Below are 14,802 nucleotides of genomic sequence, written 5' to 3' on the forward strand. Positions count from 1 at the left end.
CTGACAGACACTCATAGCCAAGGGCAGCCAGGAAAGAGGGAGACAGAGCAGCTGGAAGCCAAAGGTCAGAGGCTAACTCAAGCAGGCTGAATGCTTGAGCAAGTCAGCCCGAAGGCTGGTCACATAGTAGGACACGGGAATACACTTTAAATATTCTATTATTGGTATATAAGGCTTTATACAGCTTGAGACCAGGCTCCCTCTGTCATTTTATGGAATAATCATCATAAGGCAAAAAAGGCATCCAAAAGGCAAAAAAGGTAAAGGACCCCTGGACAGTTAAGTCCAGTCAAAGGCGACTATCGGGTTGCAGCGCTCATCTGGCTTTCAGGTCAAGGGAGTCGGCATTTGTCTGCAGACAGCTTTCCAGGTCATGTGGCCAGCAGATCTAAACCGCTTCTGGTGCAACGGAACACAATGACGGAAACCAGAGTGCACGGAAACGCCGTTTACCTTCCCACTGCAGCGGTACCTATTTATCTACTTGCACTGGCGTAATTTCGAACTGCTAGGTAGGCAGGAGCTGGGACAGAGCAACAGGAGCTCACCCTGTTGTGTGGATTCGAACCGCCGGCCTTCTGATCAAAAGGCTCAGTGGTTTAGACCACAGCACCACCCGCATTGCCTTTAATAATCATCGTACCATCACAAAAATGGCTTTGTTTGGTGTGGTGTGTAATTTTCTGTAATTTTATATTGTGTCTTATTTTACTGCAAAACACTTCACACATCACCCTATTCCCAGCCAGGCTGACCCAATGGATCCTACTTGAGATCAAAGGTAGGGAAAACTGCTTACCTTGTGGGACAGAGACTCAAAAATGCCCCAGAAAAGCTTCCGGGTCAGGTGAAGCTCCTCCTCAGAGGTGACCCCAAAGTTGGCCCAGCCAGTGGGAAGGCAGTAGTACTTCCAGCAACGCTCGTAATGATTGGTCAGGAGCTGGGCAGGGTGGAGAAAAGGAGTCAGCAGGGAGAGGGACTTCCCGTCAAGAACACAATTTTCTTTATCCCACAGACCAGGCTTTGCCAACCTGGTGCCCTCCCAAAGTTTTAGACTACAAGTCCCATTGGTTTCCCCAGTAGTGATGTATGGAAGTGAGAGCTGGACCATAAAGAAGGCTGATCGCCGAAGAATTGATGCTTTTGAATTATGGTGCTGGAGGAGACTCTTGAGAGTCCCATGGACTGCAAGAAGATCAAACCTATCCATTCTGAAGGAAATCAGCCCTGAGTGCTCACTGGAAGGACGGATCCTGAAGCTGAGGCTCCAATACTTTGGCCACCTCATGAGAAGAGAAGACTCCCTGGAAAAGACCCTGATGCTTGAAAGATTGAGGGCACAAGGAGAAGGAGATAACAGAGGATGAGATGGTTGGATGGTGTTCTCGAGGCTACCAACATGAGTCTGACCAAACTGCGGTAGGCAGTGGAAGACAGGAGTGCCTGTCGTGCTCTGGTCCATGGGGTCACGAAGAGTTGGACACGACTGAATGACTGAACAACAACAACAACAACCCATTGGTTCAAACCAGTGCAGTCATGCTAGCTGGGGCTGATGGGAGTTGTAGTCCAAAACACCTGGAGGGCACCAGGTTGGCAAAAGCTGCTGCAGACAGCCTGGTGTGTTCCATATGAAAACATCCTCCCCCCCCCCACATGCACTGCTCACCTTCAGAGACATCTTTGCAAACTCATTGAGGATGGGCACATCAAATACCAGCCGGCGCAGGAGGTGCTGCAGCATGGAGGGCCTAATATACCTGGAAAAATAGCCCGCAATGAAATTCCGTGTTTGGGGGACCAAAAATATTAAGGAGCAGGGGTTGGGAGGCTTATAGGAATGATGGTTCTGACACCTGGTCAACCTCTTAAGTGTATTTGTACGGAGGGACCAAGCTTCCTCAGAAGGAACATTGGCTGTGGCTAGCCAGATAGATACAAAGGCCATATAGATCCAGATGCAGTTAGAGCATATGTAGAGACAGAACTATAGCATGCAAAGGAGAGAGAGAAATAGTCACAACAGGTCCTGATGTGAGCGTTGACTCTCAGCAGAGGCAAATCAGGACAAAAGTACCCTGGACAGCTCCATACAGGGCTCACCTTGAAAAATGAGTGAGAGTGAAGCTTAGCTCATGGGTAGGCAAACTAAGGCCCAGGGGCCGGATCTGGCCCAATCGCCTTCTAAATCCAGTCCACGGATGGTCTGGGAATCAGCGTGTTTTTACATGAGGAGAATGTGCCCTTTTATTTAAAATGAATTTCTGGGTTATTTGTGGGGCATATGAATTTGTTCATTTTTTCCCTTCAAAATATAGTCCGGCCCCTCACAAGGTCTGAGGGATAGTTGACCGGCCACCTGCTGAAAAAGTTTGCTGACCCCTGGGCTTAGATGTTGTTTCAGCAACAGTCACTCTTAGACCAAGATTTATACATCAGCTCTGTCTCAATTGCTAGCTCTGCCTCCACTGAGAGGTGCCTCTTTTTTTAAAAAGGGTTCACAGCTTTCTCCAGCCGTCGTTTACTCCAGTGCAACAAGGAAGACTCCGGTTGCATTGGCGCAATACAACAGGCCGGAGGGGTACTGGCTCTGTGAGCTCCTCTTGTGCAAGTGCTTCCCCCTCTGAATTCCTCCCCCCCCCCTAGTCTGAACCCCTGGCCTCATTCCCCAAAGAAGGGGAGTCTAACCCCAGGGTCGTGCAAGAACAGAACAGATGTGTGCAGATTAACACGGGAAGCAGCCATGACGAAGAAAGAATTCAAGGCCTGCCCAAATTCCAGAGTCGAAGAGGCAAGTTGTTCACACTGTTGGAATGGTTTTCCATAGTTTTGGGGCCACCCCGAGAAGTCCCCGTCGTCATTTGCACTCACCTACCTAACTGATCTTAAGGGCGGGCATTCAAGAAGGACCCCCAAGGATGTGAAGGCAGTGCTTCCAATAACCCAGGGCATCAAAGGTCTACCCTGAAATTAGGGCCCCTCCTCAATACCTGCATAGCGCCATGAGGCACTCTTCAATGACGTCACGCTGCGCTTTGGTGAGGGAGCGCCCCCGTGACAGCCGGTAGATGGTGTGCAACATGGAGTCTACCATGATGGCCCGGTGCTCAGTGCCGGCGAAAAGGGGGGCACACTTGGTGATGAGCGGTAGCACTGCCAGGCACAGGTAGCGATTCATGGCCAGTGCCATCTCCGTGGTGCTGAAGGCAGCCTGCGGTGGGAGAAAGGAAATGGTCAGAAGCGTGGGAGAAGAGAAGGGACTGTCAGTTTGCATTTCTTAGTGCAGAAAGTATTGATCTGATGCGTAGAGATCTTTCATATTCTAATTAATTCAGGAGGGTTCTGGGAGCTGGATGAAATATAATTGCCTCTGCTCTATTGTTTGGGAATCCTGCAACATGTTTTTACTCTGCTAACTATACATGGGAGTTCTACTCTGGATCAATATTGAGTAGAATTTCAATGACAGGGCCATCAGAAGGGAAGGCCAAAGAACATGAGAAGAACCCTGCTGGGGAAGATATTGGGACAAAGTGGACTCTGCATTTAAAGAAGTAAAGGGAAAACACGCAGCAAAAGTGAACTATTAATGTTTCATACACACAGAAAGAAGGAAAGGAAATTTACTTTAGGAACAACCATTGTTGTTTTGTTGCAGACTGGCGACTTGATCACCTCACTTGTAGATATCGGAAATGTTAGAATATTTTACGTGCAGGATTTGGCAAGTGGATAGCTGATGTTAAAGGATAATGTTAAAATTAACAAAGAAATGATTGTGATATAGGGAATGGAATGTGAATTAGAAATGATTGGGGAAACAATGCAGAAGCAAAAGGGAATTATGGGCACACCGAAAACGGAGTGCGGAAAGCCAAATTTTGGAAAAATTGTAGTAAATTTGTTTTAATCTGTGGTGGATTTGATAAAATCTGCTAAAAACATTTTTCTTTAGGGAAGCCAACCCAGACATGTGGAATATGTTTTAAACCTGGTTTTTATCTTGTCATGGGTGGCAATTATTATTTTTTGAATGTTTTAAATTCCTTTTGTTCCATTTGGTTTATTTGTTAAGTTTGTATACCACCGCCCTTCAGGGAGGTCCACAGCATGAAAATACAAAATAAAAACACAAAATATACAATAAAAGCAATAACAAAACCAACCAGCCAACCCATAACCCTCCTCCCATGGTTGTTTTTAAGTTTTTCTTTACTGATAATTCCATTGTTTCATTCTTTTCGTAAGCCTCTTTGAGGTTGTTGCTTTTGGACAACCAAGTGGTATATTAATTTATAAACAAAGTCCAGCATCCTGATTTCATAGTGGCCGGCCAGATGCCCCAATGGGAAGCCCCCAAGCAGCAGTCTCCCCCTCATGTGGCTTCCAGCCAATAGTATTCATCCCTTCCTTTCCCCGCACTCACCGTGTCCAATGAGGCGGCGGCTCTCATGTCAGGCAAGAAGCCCACCTCCAGAACGCTGAGAAGGAAGTCCTGGTTGTCGATGCCATAGACCCGGTCCAGGAACAACACCATGGGTGCCTTGTGATCGGGCACAAAGCTCGCAGACATCTTGGGCTCGATAACGCTGCCATCTAAGCACGGGCAAGAGAAGAACATTAGCAGGTGGAGGAGAGAGAGAAAGCCTGGCTTGGGGGAGGCAGAGGAAGGAGCAGCAAGTGCACATGGAAGGTTCTGGAAGGGCCCGGAAGGTTCTCGGGACCAGGAGAGGTCCCGCCCGCCCACCGTACCTTTGCCAAATGATGGGATCTGCAGAGGTAGACTGATGACCCCGACAAGATCCTCGAGGGGCACCAAGGAGCGCAAGATGGCCCTGATTCTGAGGGCTTCGCCTTTTCCGGCCTGGATGAGCTGTTCGGATAGAGGGAGGAAAGGCGTGAAGAGGAGCCAGTTGGTTAGGGACCTGATCCAATGCCCACTTTGGAAGAAAGGATGCTGGGGGTGGGGTGGGTTGAGAGCCAGCAAAGGACTGTGCTGGAGGGTGGGTGGGATCAGTGCAAGGTGAAATGTTGTGGGGGTTTATTTGGGGTGTGTGTGTGAAGTGGGCTATCTATGGCATTGCAGACAGTGAAGGGAGTGGAGCGGTGCTGCTTACATGCATCTCAGGGGCACAGCGCCCCAGCAAATCGATGAGGGCGGCATAGAAGGACATGATTGCGTTGCCCAAATGCACCCGGTTCTCCTCGTGGGATTCCTCTCCCCCAAATCTGGTAGGGAGAGAAAGAGAGAAAGAGAGAGTAGGAAAAGGAGAGAGGGAGTATCAGCCATTCATGCAATGAAGGTGGGGAGCATGGGGGGAGGGGCAAAATAATGAAGCCCTACCCCTAACCAACCAAACAAACAAACAAAGGCGAGAGTAGGGCAAAGGAATGAATACTTGTCACGAAGTGTGTGTGAAAATGAAGTTGCAGCCAGAGAGTTCGGACAACTGGTCACCATGTCAGCAGAGTGCAGAATACGGCCATCAGCTTAGAAAAGGGGCCGGCAAGATTTACCTCGCCTGGGCCAGTTCACTCCAGCGGAGATCCCTCTGTGAGCCGGATTGCGCACACGTGCGTGATTTCCAGCATCGGCATCTGCGCAGACGTGATTTCCGGCGCCGCGGAAGCGAGTCCCCGTGCCGCACTGCGCCAGTTTAGTGCAGTGCGCGGGGACTCACCAATTGAGCGGCTCGGTTTGGGTTCAGCCAGGGGGCCGGATAAACGACCCCCGTGGGCCGCTTGTGGCCCACGGGCCTTAGGTTGCCTACCCCTGGCTTAGAATATTGTGGCACCGCCAAAAACCCGGATTCTTAGCTTTTACATTGAAACACACACACACACACACACAAACAGATCAAGGCTCCAGTCCTCCTGAAGGTGGAGGGGAAGTGAAGTGGAGAGGGAAACAGAGAAGGGAATTTTTGATTTGAGCTAAGAAATCAGGGGGTCTGACTCTTGAGACTAGTCCCATTTTGGTAATGCTTGGAGCATGCGAGGCAACAGTAAAAAGAAAATGATACTGAGCATGTGCAGAATGGTGGGAAGGTTGTTTAGAACGACTCTCTGCAGGGACTCAGGCCTGTAGTGAGGGAACCTGGGAAAGCGTTGCACAGACTCATAGAATTGTAGAGTTGGGAGGGACCACAAGGCCCATCTAGTCCAACCCCCTACAATACAGGAATCTTTTGCCCAGCGTGGGACTCGAACCCACGACTCTGAGATTAAGAGCCTCATGCTCTACTGACTGAGCTACCAAGGCGGATATTTGTCAGGCAAGTGTTTGACTTGTGCACTACAAGCTGATCTATAAAGCTAGCAAGGCACCTTTTCAACAAGAGAGATAAGCTGGAGCAGGTCATATGCTGCTCCTCTGCTCAATGCGCTGAGCAACAAGGGAGCCTCTGCTCCTCTTGCTGTTCCTGGAGAAACAGAACAATCTTGCCTCCACCTTCGCCATCCTTTCCAGGAGCTGTTAAATTGGAAAGGGGTGCAGCTCAGTGGTGCTGCCACCTGTTTGCAGGCAGAACGTCCCTGGCATCTTCAATCCCTGCGAATGTCCTGGAGAATCACTGCCAGTCAGTGTAGACAACACAGAGCCAGATGGACCAGGCGTCTGACTTAGCATAAGGCTGCTTCATATATACCTCCAGGCTAAGAACTTTAGTTCAGTGGCTGCGCATGTACTATGCATGTATAAGGTCCCATGCTCAATCTCCAGCGTCTCCAGGCTAGGAATGTTCCCAGGCCAAAAAGCCACTGCCAGTCAGCGTAGGCAATACTGAGCTAGATGCAAAAAATGGTCTGATTCAATATAGGGCCTGCTTCTATGTTCCTGTGAACTGGGTTGCATACCCTCTGGTTCAAGGATGGAGTCTACGTCCCTGGAATGTGTCTGTTAACTCTATGTCCTGCCCACCCAAATTACTCAATGAGCCTGCCCTCCCCGTCAGCATGCACAGCACCCTCGCCCCTCCCTTCACGCACAGCTCCCGGCGGCGATCTTTCTTGACTGTCGGCCCGTCGCGGGCAGGATCCTGCGAGATCTGAATGGCCTCTTCAATGGCAGCCAACAGCCCATTGCCACCTTCACCCCGTAGGGCGGGGCCAAAACACTCAGGGCGCCGGATCAACAAGCGAACCACCACATTGGCATTCTCTTCCACACTCTCACCTACAGGGAATAAGGGGGAACGTTGTATGACTGGGGACAGGAATCATGGGGGTGGGAGGAAGGTTTCTGCATATACACATAAAATTGTAAGGCTGTTGTCATGTTGCAATTCGCATTGCCACCTAGAGAGGTGAGATGAAGGGGAGGGAGTTGGGGAGAGCTGAGAGGGGAGGTTTGGACGAACTGGAAGGGAGGTGTAAAGCAGGGGTAGGCAACCTAAGGCCCATGGGCCGGATGTGCCCAAATTGCGTTTTAAATCCGGCACGCAGATGGTCCGGGAATCAGCGTGTTTTTACATGAATAGAATGTGTCCTTTTATTTAAAATGCATCTCTGGGTTATTTGTGGGGCAAAGGAATTCGTTCATTCCCCCCCCCAAAAAATATAATCTGGCCCACCACATGGTCTGAGGGATGATGGACTGGCCCATGGTTGAAAAAGGTTGCTCACCCCTGGTGTAAAGGGATGGGGGTGGGGTTGGTCAGTCATAAGGGAAGGGGGGTTGGCAAAGGGGTTGGTGCACAGGTAGGCTCGGTAAGCGAAGCAAGCAGACATCAGACCCTAGATACGCATATTTTTTGCCACAGAAGCACCTGGTGGAAACTCTGCTGTCTTCATTATTTCAGCTTTGACTTGCTTCCACAAAGTAAGGATTATATTTCTTATGGTTGTGGCACAAGGTTTAGACACGTGTGGGTTGTCCCCAGTGCCAGCTCAGAATCCAGTTGAAGTCTTGGAAGGGATATTAGAAGGGGAAAGAAAGGCTGGTGTGTGACATTTGTTGGGGCTGATGTGGCCCACTGGCTAGCCAGGGTTCTAAACATGCCTCATCTCTTTTGTCAATCACTTGTTTCCCCCCCAAAATTAACTCCGGGTCCACCTAATGAATTCTGCAGCAACCTACGTCCTGTGCAGGTTTTGCCAACCTGGTGCCTTCCAGAAGTTTTGGAGGACAACTGTCATCAGTTTAAAACATTGGGGGGAGGGGGGACCCCAGGTTGCCAGATGCTGCTCCATTGCAACACCAACACAACGATACCTATATCCAAATTTAGCAGTGACTCCTCCATTTTGGGAACCCGCCATTTTGAAGACACTGATGCCAGAGGAAGGCGGGACCCCCCCACCACCCAGAGTGAGCAAAAGAATACAGCCAGCTGTGTTCTCTGGGTCGGCGAGTGACGAAGAGTGGACTTGCCCTTCTGGACCCTGAATTATCTGTGTAACCGCCAGTGTTAAGAGCCCACCCACTGCCAAGCTCACCGTTGACAAAGACAGTGAAGCGCAGGAAGTCGAGGTAACGCTCGCCTCCACAGGGGTTCCAGCCAATGTCGGGGTATCCCTTGGAGAGCAGCATGGGGCAGCTCTGGAGGCCGGCCCCGGCTAGGTACGTCACCACCTGGGGAAGCAAGGGAGAGTGGAAGACTTGATAGCAACGCTCCAGTCCTTATATGCCTTTATCCATAGGGCAGGCATGTCCAAAGTCCATTTCGGGGGCCTAACCGTTCAGCTTAATCCGGCAGTTCATTTCCCGGGGTAAAAAAACCACTCAACAACTTCAATCCTGAAAGAGGCTCAACAACTAAAAAAGGTCAACAACTTCAATCCTAAAAAAAAAGGTGAGCAACTTTGGTCAGCCCTCACGGCCCTTCACTTCATCAAATCTGGCCCTCTTTGGAAAAAGTTTGGACACCACTGCCATAGGATATGCACCCCAACAGAGTAAAATAGTGGAGGACCAGATTCATGACTGGGATAATTCACCCTCATTTCCCTGGACTTAAAAAAAGGCTACGCTCGTAACTAACTGACAAGAGTCACAAACCACAGAGTAACTGACTGCACATGAGCGACAGGTCTGCATTCATGAAATCCAATAGGCAAGAAGAATGGAAGAGGAGTCCTTTAGCTGGATCCCATCCCGTCCAGCACCCTATTCTCACAGTGGCAAACCAGAAGCTCATATAAGCACTCCATATTTCTGCAATTTCTGGCAATCGGCATTCAGAGGCATACTGCGTTCGACGGTGGGCAGGATGTGTATTGATCCTGGCGTCATTTATGACCTTTAGATAGCTAGCTTCAGCATCGCTGCTCAGGAAAGGAAGAGAGGCGGGATGCGGTTGCTAAGCAATTGCAAAGGAGTTTACTCCCTCACAACTGGACAAAAAGGCTGCCTAGGCTGCTGCTGTGAAGGCAAGGAACAGCTAAGGGAACTGCCACTCCCCATATGAACTGACCTGGACCCTACAATCATAATCTCACACCCTTCTTTGTGGGCTTCCTCTGCAAAAGGTCCAAAGGGCAGCAACACAAGAACGGGCCTTTTCTGCAGTGGCTCCCCACTTGTGGAATGTTCTCCCCAAGGAGGCTCGCCAGGTGCCTTCATTGCAATATCTTTAGGCACCAGGCAAAAAGATTAATTAAACAACCCATGTCCTTTTAAACTGGAGAGGGGTAATGTTTTTGCTTGTTATTATGGCATGCATTTTTGTGTTTTTATATTGCAAATCACCCTGTCATTCTCGGATGAAGAGCAGTATAGAAATTTAATAAATGATGATAATAATAATAAATAATAAGGGGGAAGTCAGTGATGTTTTAGGCCCCATTTGGATTTCTGCATCACTGCCATGGGTGCCACCACCTCTCATCTCTTCTCTCCCCTATCCCCCTGAGAGACAGAAAGAAAGAACACACACACTTCCCTTTCCCACGTGGTCTGGGTAAAAAGAATTCACATGCACCCTGAAAAGCACATAGAGGGGAAAGAGGAAGTGGTAAAGAGTGCCACTCTTGCCATTTCATCTCTATGATATTGTCACAGGAGAAAAGGCAACCACCCTCACCACCTCATGGGGGCAGGGATGAAAGCCTTTGTGGGCAGAAGAGGAAGACCTCAAGGATGCTGGTGATCCCTGAGCTAAGGGACATGGGCAGGAGGGCAGCAATGTCATGGTTTTGGGGAGGGAGAAAGGAGAGGGGCGGACTTGTGGAAAGGGAGGAGCCTTCTTGTAGCCAGTATGCTGTTAATACCCAAAGCTGGTCCTTAGCCACACTTTACATCCAACTCCTGTTTGGTACTTTCTGGCCATGCCTGTTACCTTCTCCAGGTCTTGCTCTTGCAAGGCCAGAGCCAGCTCGTTGTTGTCGATGACAGAAGCAGCTGCCACGTCCAAGGGTGTGGATCCGCGCATGCCTAGAGGAGCAAAGCAAAAAGTAAGAACAGGCAGAACTCAAGGCCAAAGGGGCAGAGCATGGCCTGACAAAAGGGGATAGAGGGGTCACTGTCCTCAGAAGTTGTAGCTGGAATGACACAACTTGGGTAGGTCTGTGTTAGAGGCAAAAAGAAAAAAAAATCAACTTTGAAAAAATTCAACTGCTTAATTTTTCAAAATGGGGTTTAATCCTCCCCTGCTAAAGAGAAATGGATAGATTTGCGGGGCAACATCTTATGCTTTCTTAATTTGTTTTAAAGGTAAAGGTAAAGGGACTCCTGACCATTAGGTCCAGTCGTGTCCAACTCTGGGGTTGCAGTGCTCATGACTCGGGTTGCAGTGCTCATCTCACGTTACTGGCCAAGGGAGCCGGCGTACAGCTTCCGGGTCATGTGGCCAGCATGACTAAGCCGCTTCTGGCGAACCACAGCAGCGCACGGAAACCCCGTTTACCTTCCCGCCGGAGCGGTACCTATTTATCTACTTGTACTTTGACGTGCTTTCGAACTGCTAGGTGGGAAGGAGCTGGGACCGAGCAACGGGAGCTCACCCCGTCGTGGGGGTTCGAACCGCCGACCTTCTGATCAGCCAGCCCTAGGCTCTGTGGTTTAACCCACAGCGCCACCCGCATCCCACCGCCACCCGCATTAAATCAGAATTTCACAGACTAGTGGAAGCAGACAAAAAAAAAAAGGTTTGCCCTTCAATTTTGACACCAGACACACATGGAAATGGAGGAGCAAATTTCACCTGTGTGAGAATATTTCTACATTTATGTTCATCAGCCAAACACCAAAGAGAAACATTTCTGCTATATATAATATATAATGAAGGGGCCAGGCGAGACTCCTTGGGGAAAGCATTCCACAAATGGGGAGCCACCGCAGAAAAAGCCCATTCCCACCATCTTTGGACAGCTGATATCTGCTGTGGTCCTCCACACCCCAGCACCCCATTGCACTCCCCCAACCCTGCTCCAAAGCGCCCTTGCTCACCTAGCCCAATGCCACTGTTCTCCAGCAGGTAGCTGAGGTGGTCGAACATGGAGCGCTGGTTCTGGCGGCTGATGCGGCAGAAGTAGCACAGGAAACGGCAGCAATTGGTCACCATCTTGGGGAAGCGGATCTCCTGCTCAGCAAGGGACAAGGCGGCTTCCTTTTAACAGCTTTGCTAAACACCCGCTTTACCATCTCACCCACCCCACCCCCTCTCCTGAAATATGGGGGTAATGGCATTGCATGGCTGTTGCACGCACTTGCAGTGCGCCAAGTCCACAATAAACTCTTGCATGGAAGCACCCTGAGTGTGCGTGCGTGTGTGTGTTCACTTGGAGGGAGCTTTTGAAAAAATTGGGTGCCTTCCTGTCAATAACGAAGCAGTTCATAGTCCCACTGTATGGCCTGAAGGAGGAGAGATGCATCACTTCAAACTGCTATCGGTGCTTCTCCTTTCCGTGGGAACTGATCAAATAAGAGCTCTGAGTTCCTCAAAAGCTCCAGCGTTGGAAAAGTATTGAAGCAGTGAGTTCTTTTCACTCTATTTTTTAAAGATTTTTAAATATATATATATAATCACATTGATTTTATAAGATCAAAATGGGTGCCAAGAGCAGCCATGATGGAGGCGGTCTCTCCACATGTTAAAAAGCTCCATGCCTCCCTCCCTCCTTGCAGAGTGGCAGAAAGCATTTGATCCAGTTATGGACCTCCCTCGCTCTCCTGCACTGAAGACCGCACCTCCTCCCCCCCCCTCCTGCTCCATCAATTTGTTGGGTGTGTGCGTAGCCATGAGCAGCCTTGAAAACTGTGGGCCTGTGCTAGCCAAAAGCAAGCTTCCTTACCTTCGAATCTCCTCCTCCGAGCACATTCACCATCACCTCCATGACGGTCTCATGCATGCCCAGAGCCCTCATCAGGTTGGGGTGCTGGTAGAAGACCTTGTTGTTCATAATGTTTCTGCCAGGGGGAAGACACGAGGGTGGAAGATGCTGAGTACCGGAGAATGCAAAGCCAAGATGCAAGAGACAGAGCAAGTGGGAGTAGAGGGGAGTCGTGAGCGTTTAAGGGGAAGAGCTTCAGACTGAGAGAATGGCCACCACCCTGGAAGGCATTAAAAGAGGGCAGGACAAATACGTGGGGGAGGGTAAGACTATCAATGGCTAGTAGCCATGATAGTGATGCTATGCCTCTATGCTATGCTTCTGAATACAGTGGTACCTCGGTTTAAGAACAGCCCTGTTTATGAACTATTCGGTATACGAGCTCCACAAAACCAGAAGTAGTGTTTCGGTTAGCGAACTTTACCTCGGTTTACGAACGGAAGCCGAATGGTGGAAGGGCACCGGCGGCAGGAGGCCTCATTAGGTAAAGCGCGCCTTGGTTTAAGAACGGCTTTGGTTTAAGAACGGACGTCCGGAACGGATTAAGTTTGCAAACCAAGGTACCACTGCACCGGTTGCCGGAAACCACAGGAGGAGAGAGGGTTTGGATTCTGCTTGCTGGGTTCCAACAGGAATCTGACCGGCCATTGTGAGAACAGGATGCTGGACTAGGTGAGCCCTTGACCCGATCCACCAGGGCTCTGCTTATACTCTTAAGGAGGTGGGCTGGAGTTGTTGCACTTTGGAAGCTAATTTTGAAGGATATGACGGAGAAGACGACACCCAGCTCAAAGCCAGCCGTTGTACCACCTGACTGATCTCCCCGAAGAGACAGTACAGCAAATGCATTGTCAATGGTGCTGTGGTAGTTCACACAACTCCAGGGTTGAAGGACTAAAACAGGCATAGGCAAACTTGGCCCTCCAGATGTTTTGGGGCTACAACTCCCATCATCCCTAGCTAGCAGGACTAGTGGTCAGGGATGATGGGAGTTGTAGTCCCAAAACATCTTGAGGGCCGAGTTTCCCTATGCCTGGACTAAAACAAAGCAAAATTCAGAGGGCTGCCAAGACTTAGGCATTCACCATCTCAAGTCACAACAGCATTATACGTTTAAAGCAAATTTGATTCTGCTTTAACAATTATGGCTTCTCCCAAAGATTTCTGGGGGCTGTAGTTTGCTAAGTGTTCTGAGAGTTGTTAGCAGATCCCTATTCTCCCTCACAGAGCTACAATTCCCAGAGCAGCTTAATCAATGAATCTCTCTGCACAGGGAATTCTGGGAATTGCAGCTCTGTGAGGAGGACAACTCTCGGCATGCTTAACAATCTACAGCTCCCAGGATTCTTTGGAAGCCATGACTGTTTAAGGTGGTATCGCAGTGCTTTAAATGTATGGAGCGGACTTAGCCTCAGAGAGGGATGCTGTCCCCGCAAATGGGAAGGAGTCTAAAGTCAGTGGGGTGGGGTCATAGCTCATGGACAGAGTGGATGTTACGCATGCGTCTCAAGCAAGAAGGGGCCTCAGGCAGCAGGGAATGATCCTTGCCTCAGACCTCGTAGAGCTCAGAACTGGGTAAGATGAACCAAGCGTTGGAGATTCATTCTCTGTGTGCAGTCATGGGTTTGTTCTCTATCACATGACTGGGTGTATGTTTTGATTCCACGGGAATGGGATGTGATGTAGACAGGATGTTTGTCTTACTGTGTTCCCTGAAGTGGGACTATTGTCCTTTGTTCTTTCTCTCTTTGCTGTCTGATGCCAGAGAGAGTGGGAGCCACGTTGCAGAGCTCTGTGTGTGTTTATATGTAAATAAAGTAGATTATCCTAAATGCTGAGTTGCTGAGTTCTGTTACGCAACTGCACAAACCTCTGAGGAACCCTAAGTGTGCTGATGTCTTCTGGCATCAGTCGCTGTGATGTTCAGGCTGAGGAATGCTTTTGAAGCTCCTGAACAATCACCCAGGAGTGAGGTAACATGCCAGTCGGGCATGTGTCTCTGCCAAGGTTCTACTCGTGTGTAGGACATCCTGACACCAAGATGGCTGAGTAATATGGAAATGTATTTTTGTACTAGACATAGGCAGCTCATTGGAGGTAACAGTTCCATTTGAGCAGGTGCCGGGAACCCAGGGAGCATGGAGGGACTGCTTCAGGGTGGGATAAAGGAGGAAGCTACAGGAAGGGATGGAGGCACATACCCAATACTCTGTATCATCAAGTTCTCCTCCTCGGGCCCCATCTGGACGATGAGCAGTGAACGGATCTGGCCCAGGCACTCCAGCAGGCTCATAGTGTCTTCCACAGAGTTGGCGTTGATGGTGTAGGCCTTGGGGAGGGAACGGATTAGCTCCCCAAGGCCATCGTACTGCCGATGGAGAAGGCTGAACATGACCCGCACCAGCTCCGGGCTCTGAATGAAAGACTCTTGGGCCCAGTGAACCATGGTGTGCGAGATCAGCTCCTGCAGGGTGCCTGCATGGTTGGGGAGAGGGAGAATTGAGATCTGCTAGACAGCCTACAAGAGATACT

The 14,802-nt window shown here is 49.7% G+C and overlaps 1 protein-coding gene across 7 annotated transcripts in view; it reads right to left on the reverse strand.

Annotated features, from left to right (window-relative positions):
• RYR1 (ryanodine receptor 1) overlaps nt 1-14,802 on the reverse strand; it is a 158,827-nt gene that overhangs the window by 67,397 nt on the left and 76,628 nt on the right. For all 7 annotated transcript variants that reach the window (XM_033158477.1, XM_033158479.1, XM_033158476.1 and 4 more), the window contains 12 exons: nt 14,472-14,745; nt 12,232-12,346; nt 11,387-11,519; nt 10,278-10,372; nt 8,437-8,572; nt 6,988-7,174; nt 5,118-5,229; nt 4,753-4,873; nt 4,427-4,596; nt 2,991-3,211; nt 1,670-1,760; nt 800-940 (listed from right to left, as the gene is read on the reverse strand). In XM_033158477.1, the coding sequence (XP_033014368.1) occupies nt 800-940; nt 1,670-1,760; nt 2,991-3,211; nt 4,427-4,596; nt 4,753-4,873; nt 5,118-5,229; nt 6,988-7,174; nt 8,437-8,572; nt 10,278-10,372; nt 11,387-11,519; nt 12,232-12,346; nt 14,472-14,745 (1,796 nt within the window). The remainder of the gene's footprint in view (nt 1-799; nt 941-1,669; nt 1,761-2,990; nt 3,212-4,426; nt 4,597-4,752; nt 4,874-5,117; nt 5,230-6,987; nt 7,175-8,436; nt 8,573-10,277; nt 10,373-11,386; nt 11,520-12,231; nt 12,347-14,471; nt 14,746-14,802) is intronic.

Source organism: Lacerta agilis, chromosome 8 (genome assembly GCF_009819535.1).
Source record: "Lacerta agilis isolate rLacAgi1 chromosome 8, rLacAgi1.pri, whole genome shotgun sequence".
NCBI lineage: Eukaryota > Metazoa > Chordata > Lepidosauria > Squamata > Lacertidae > Lacerta > Lacerta agilis.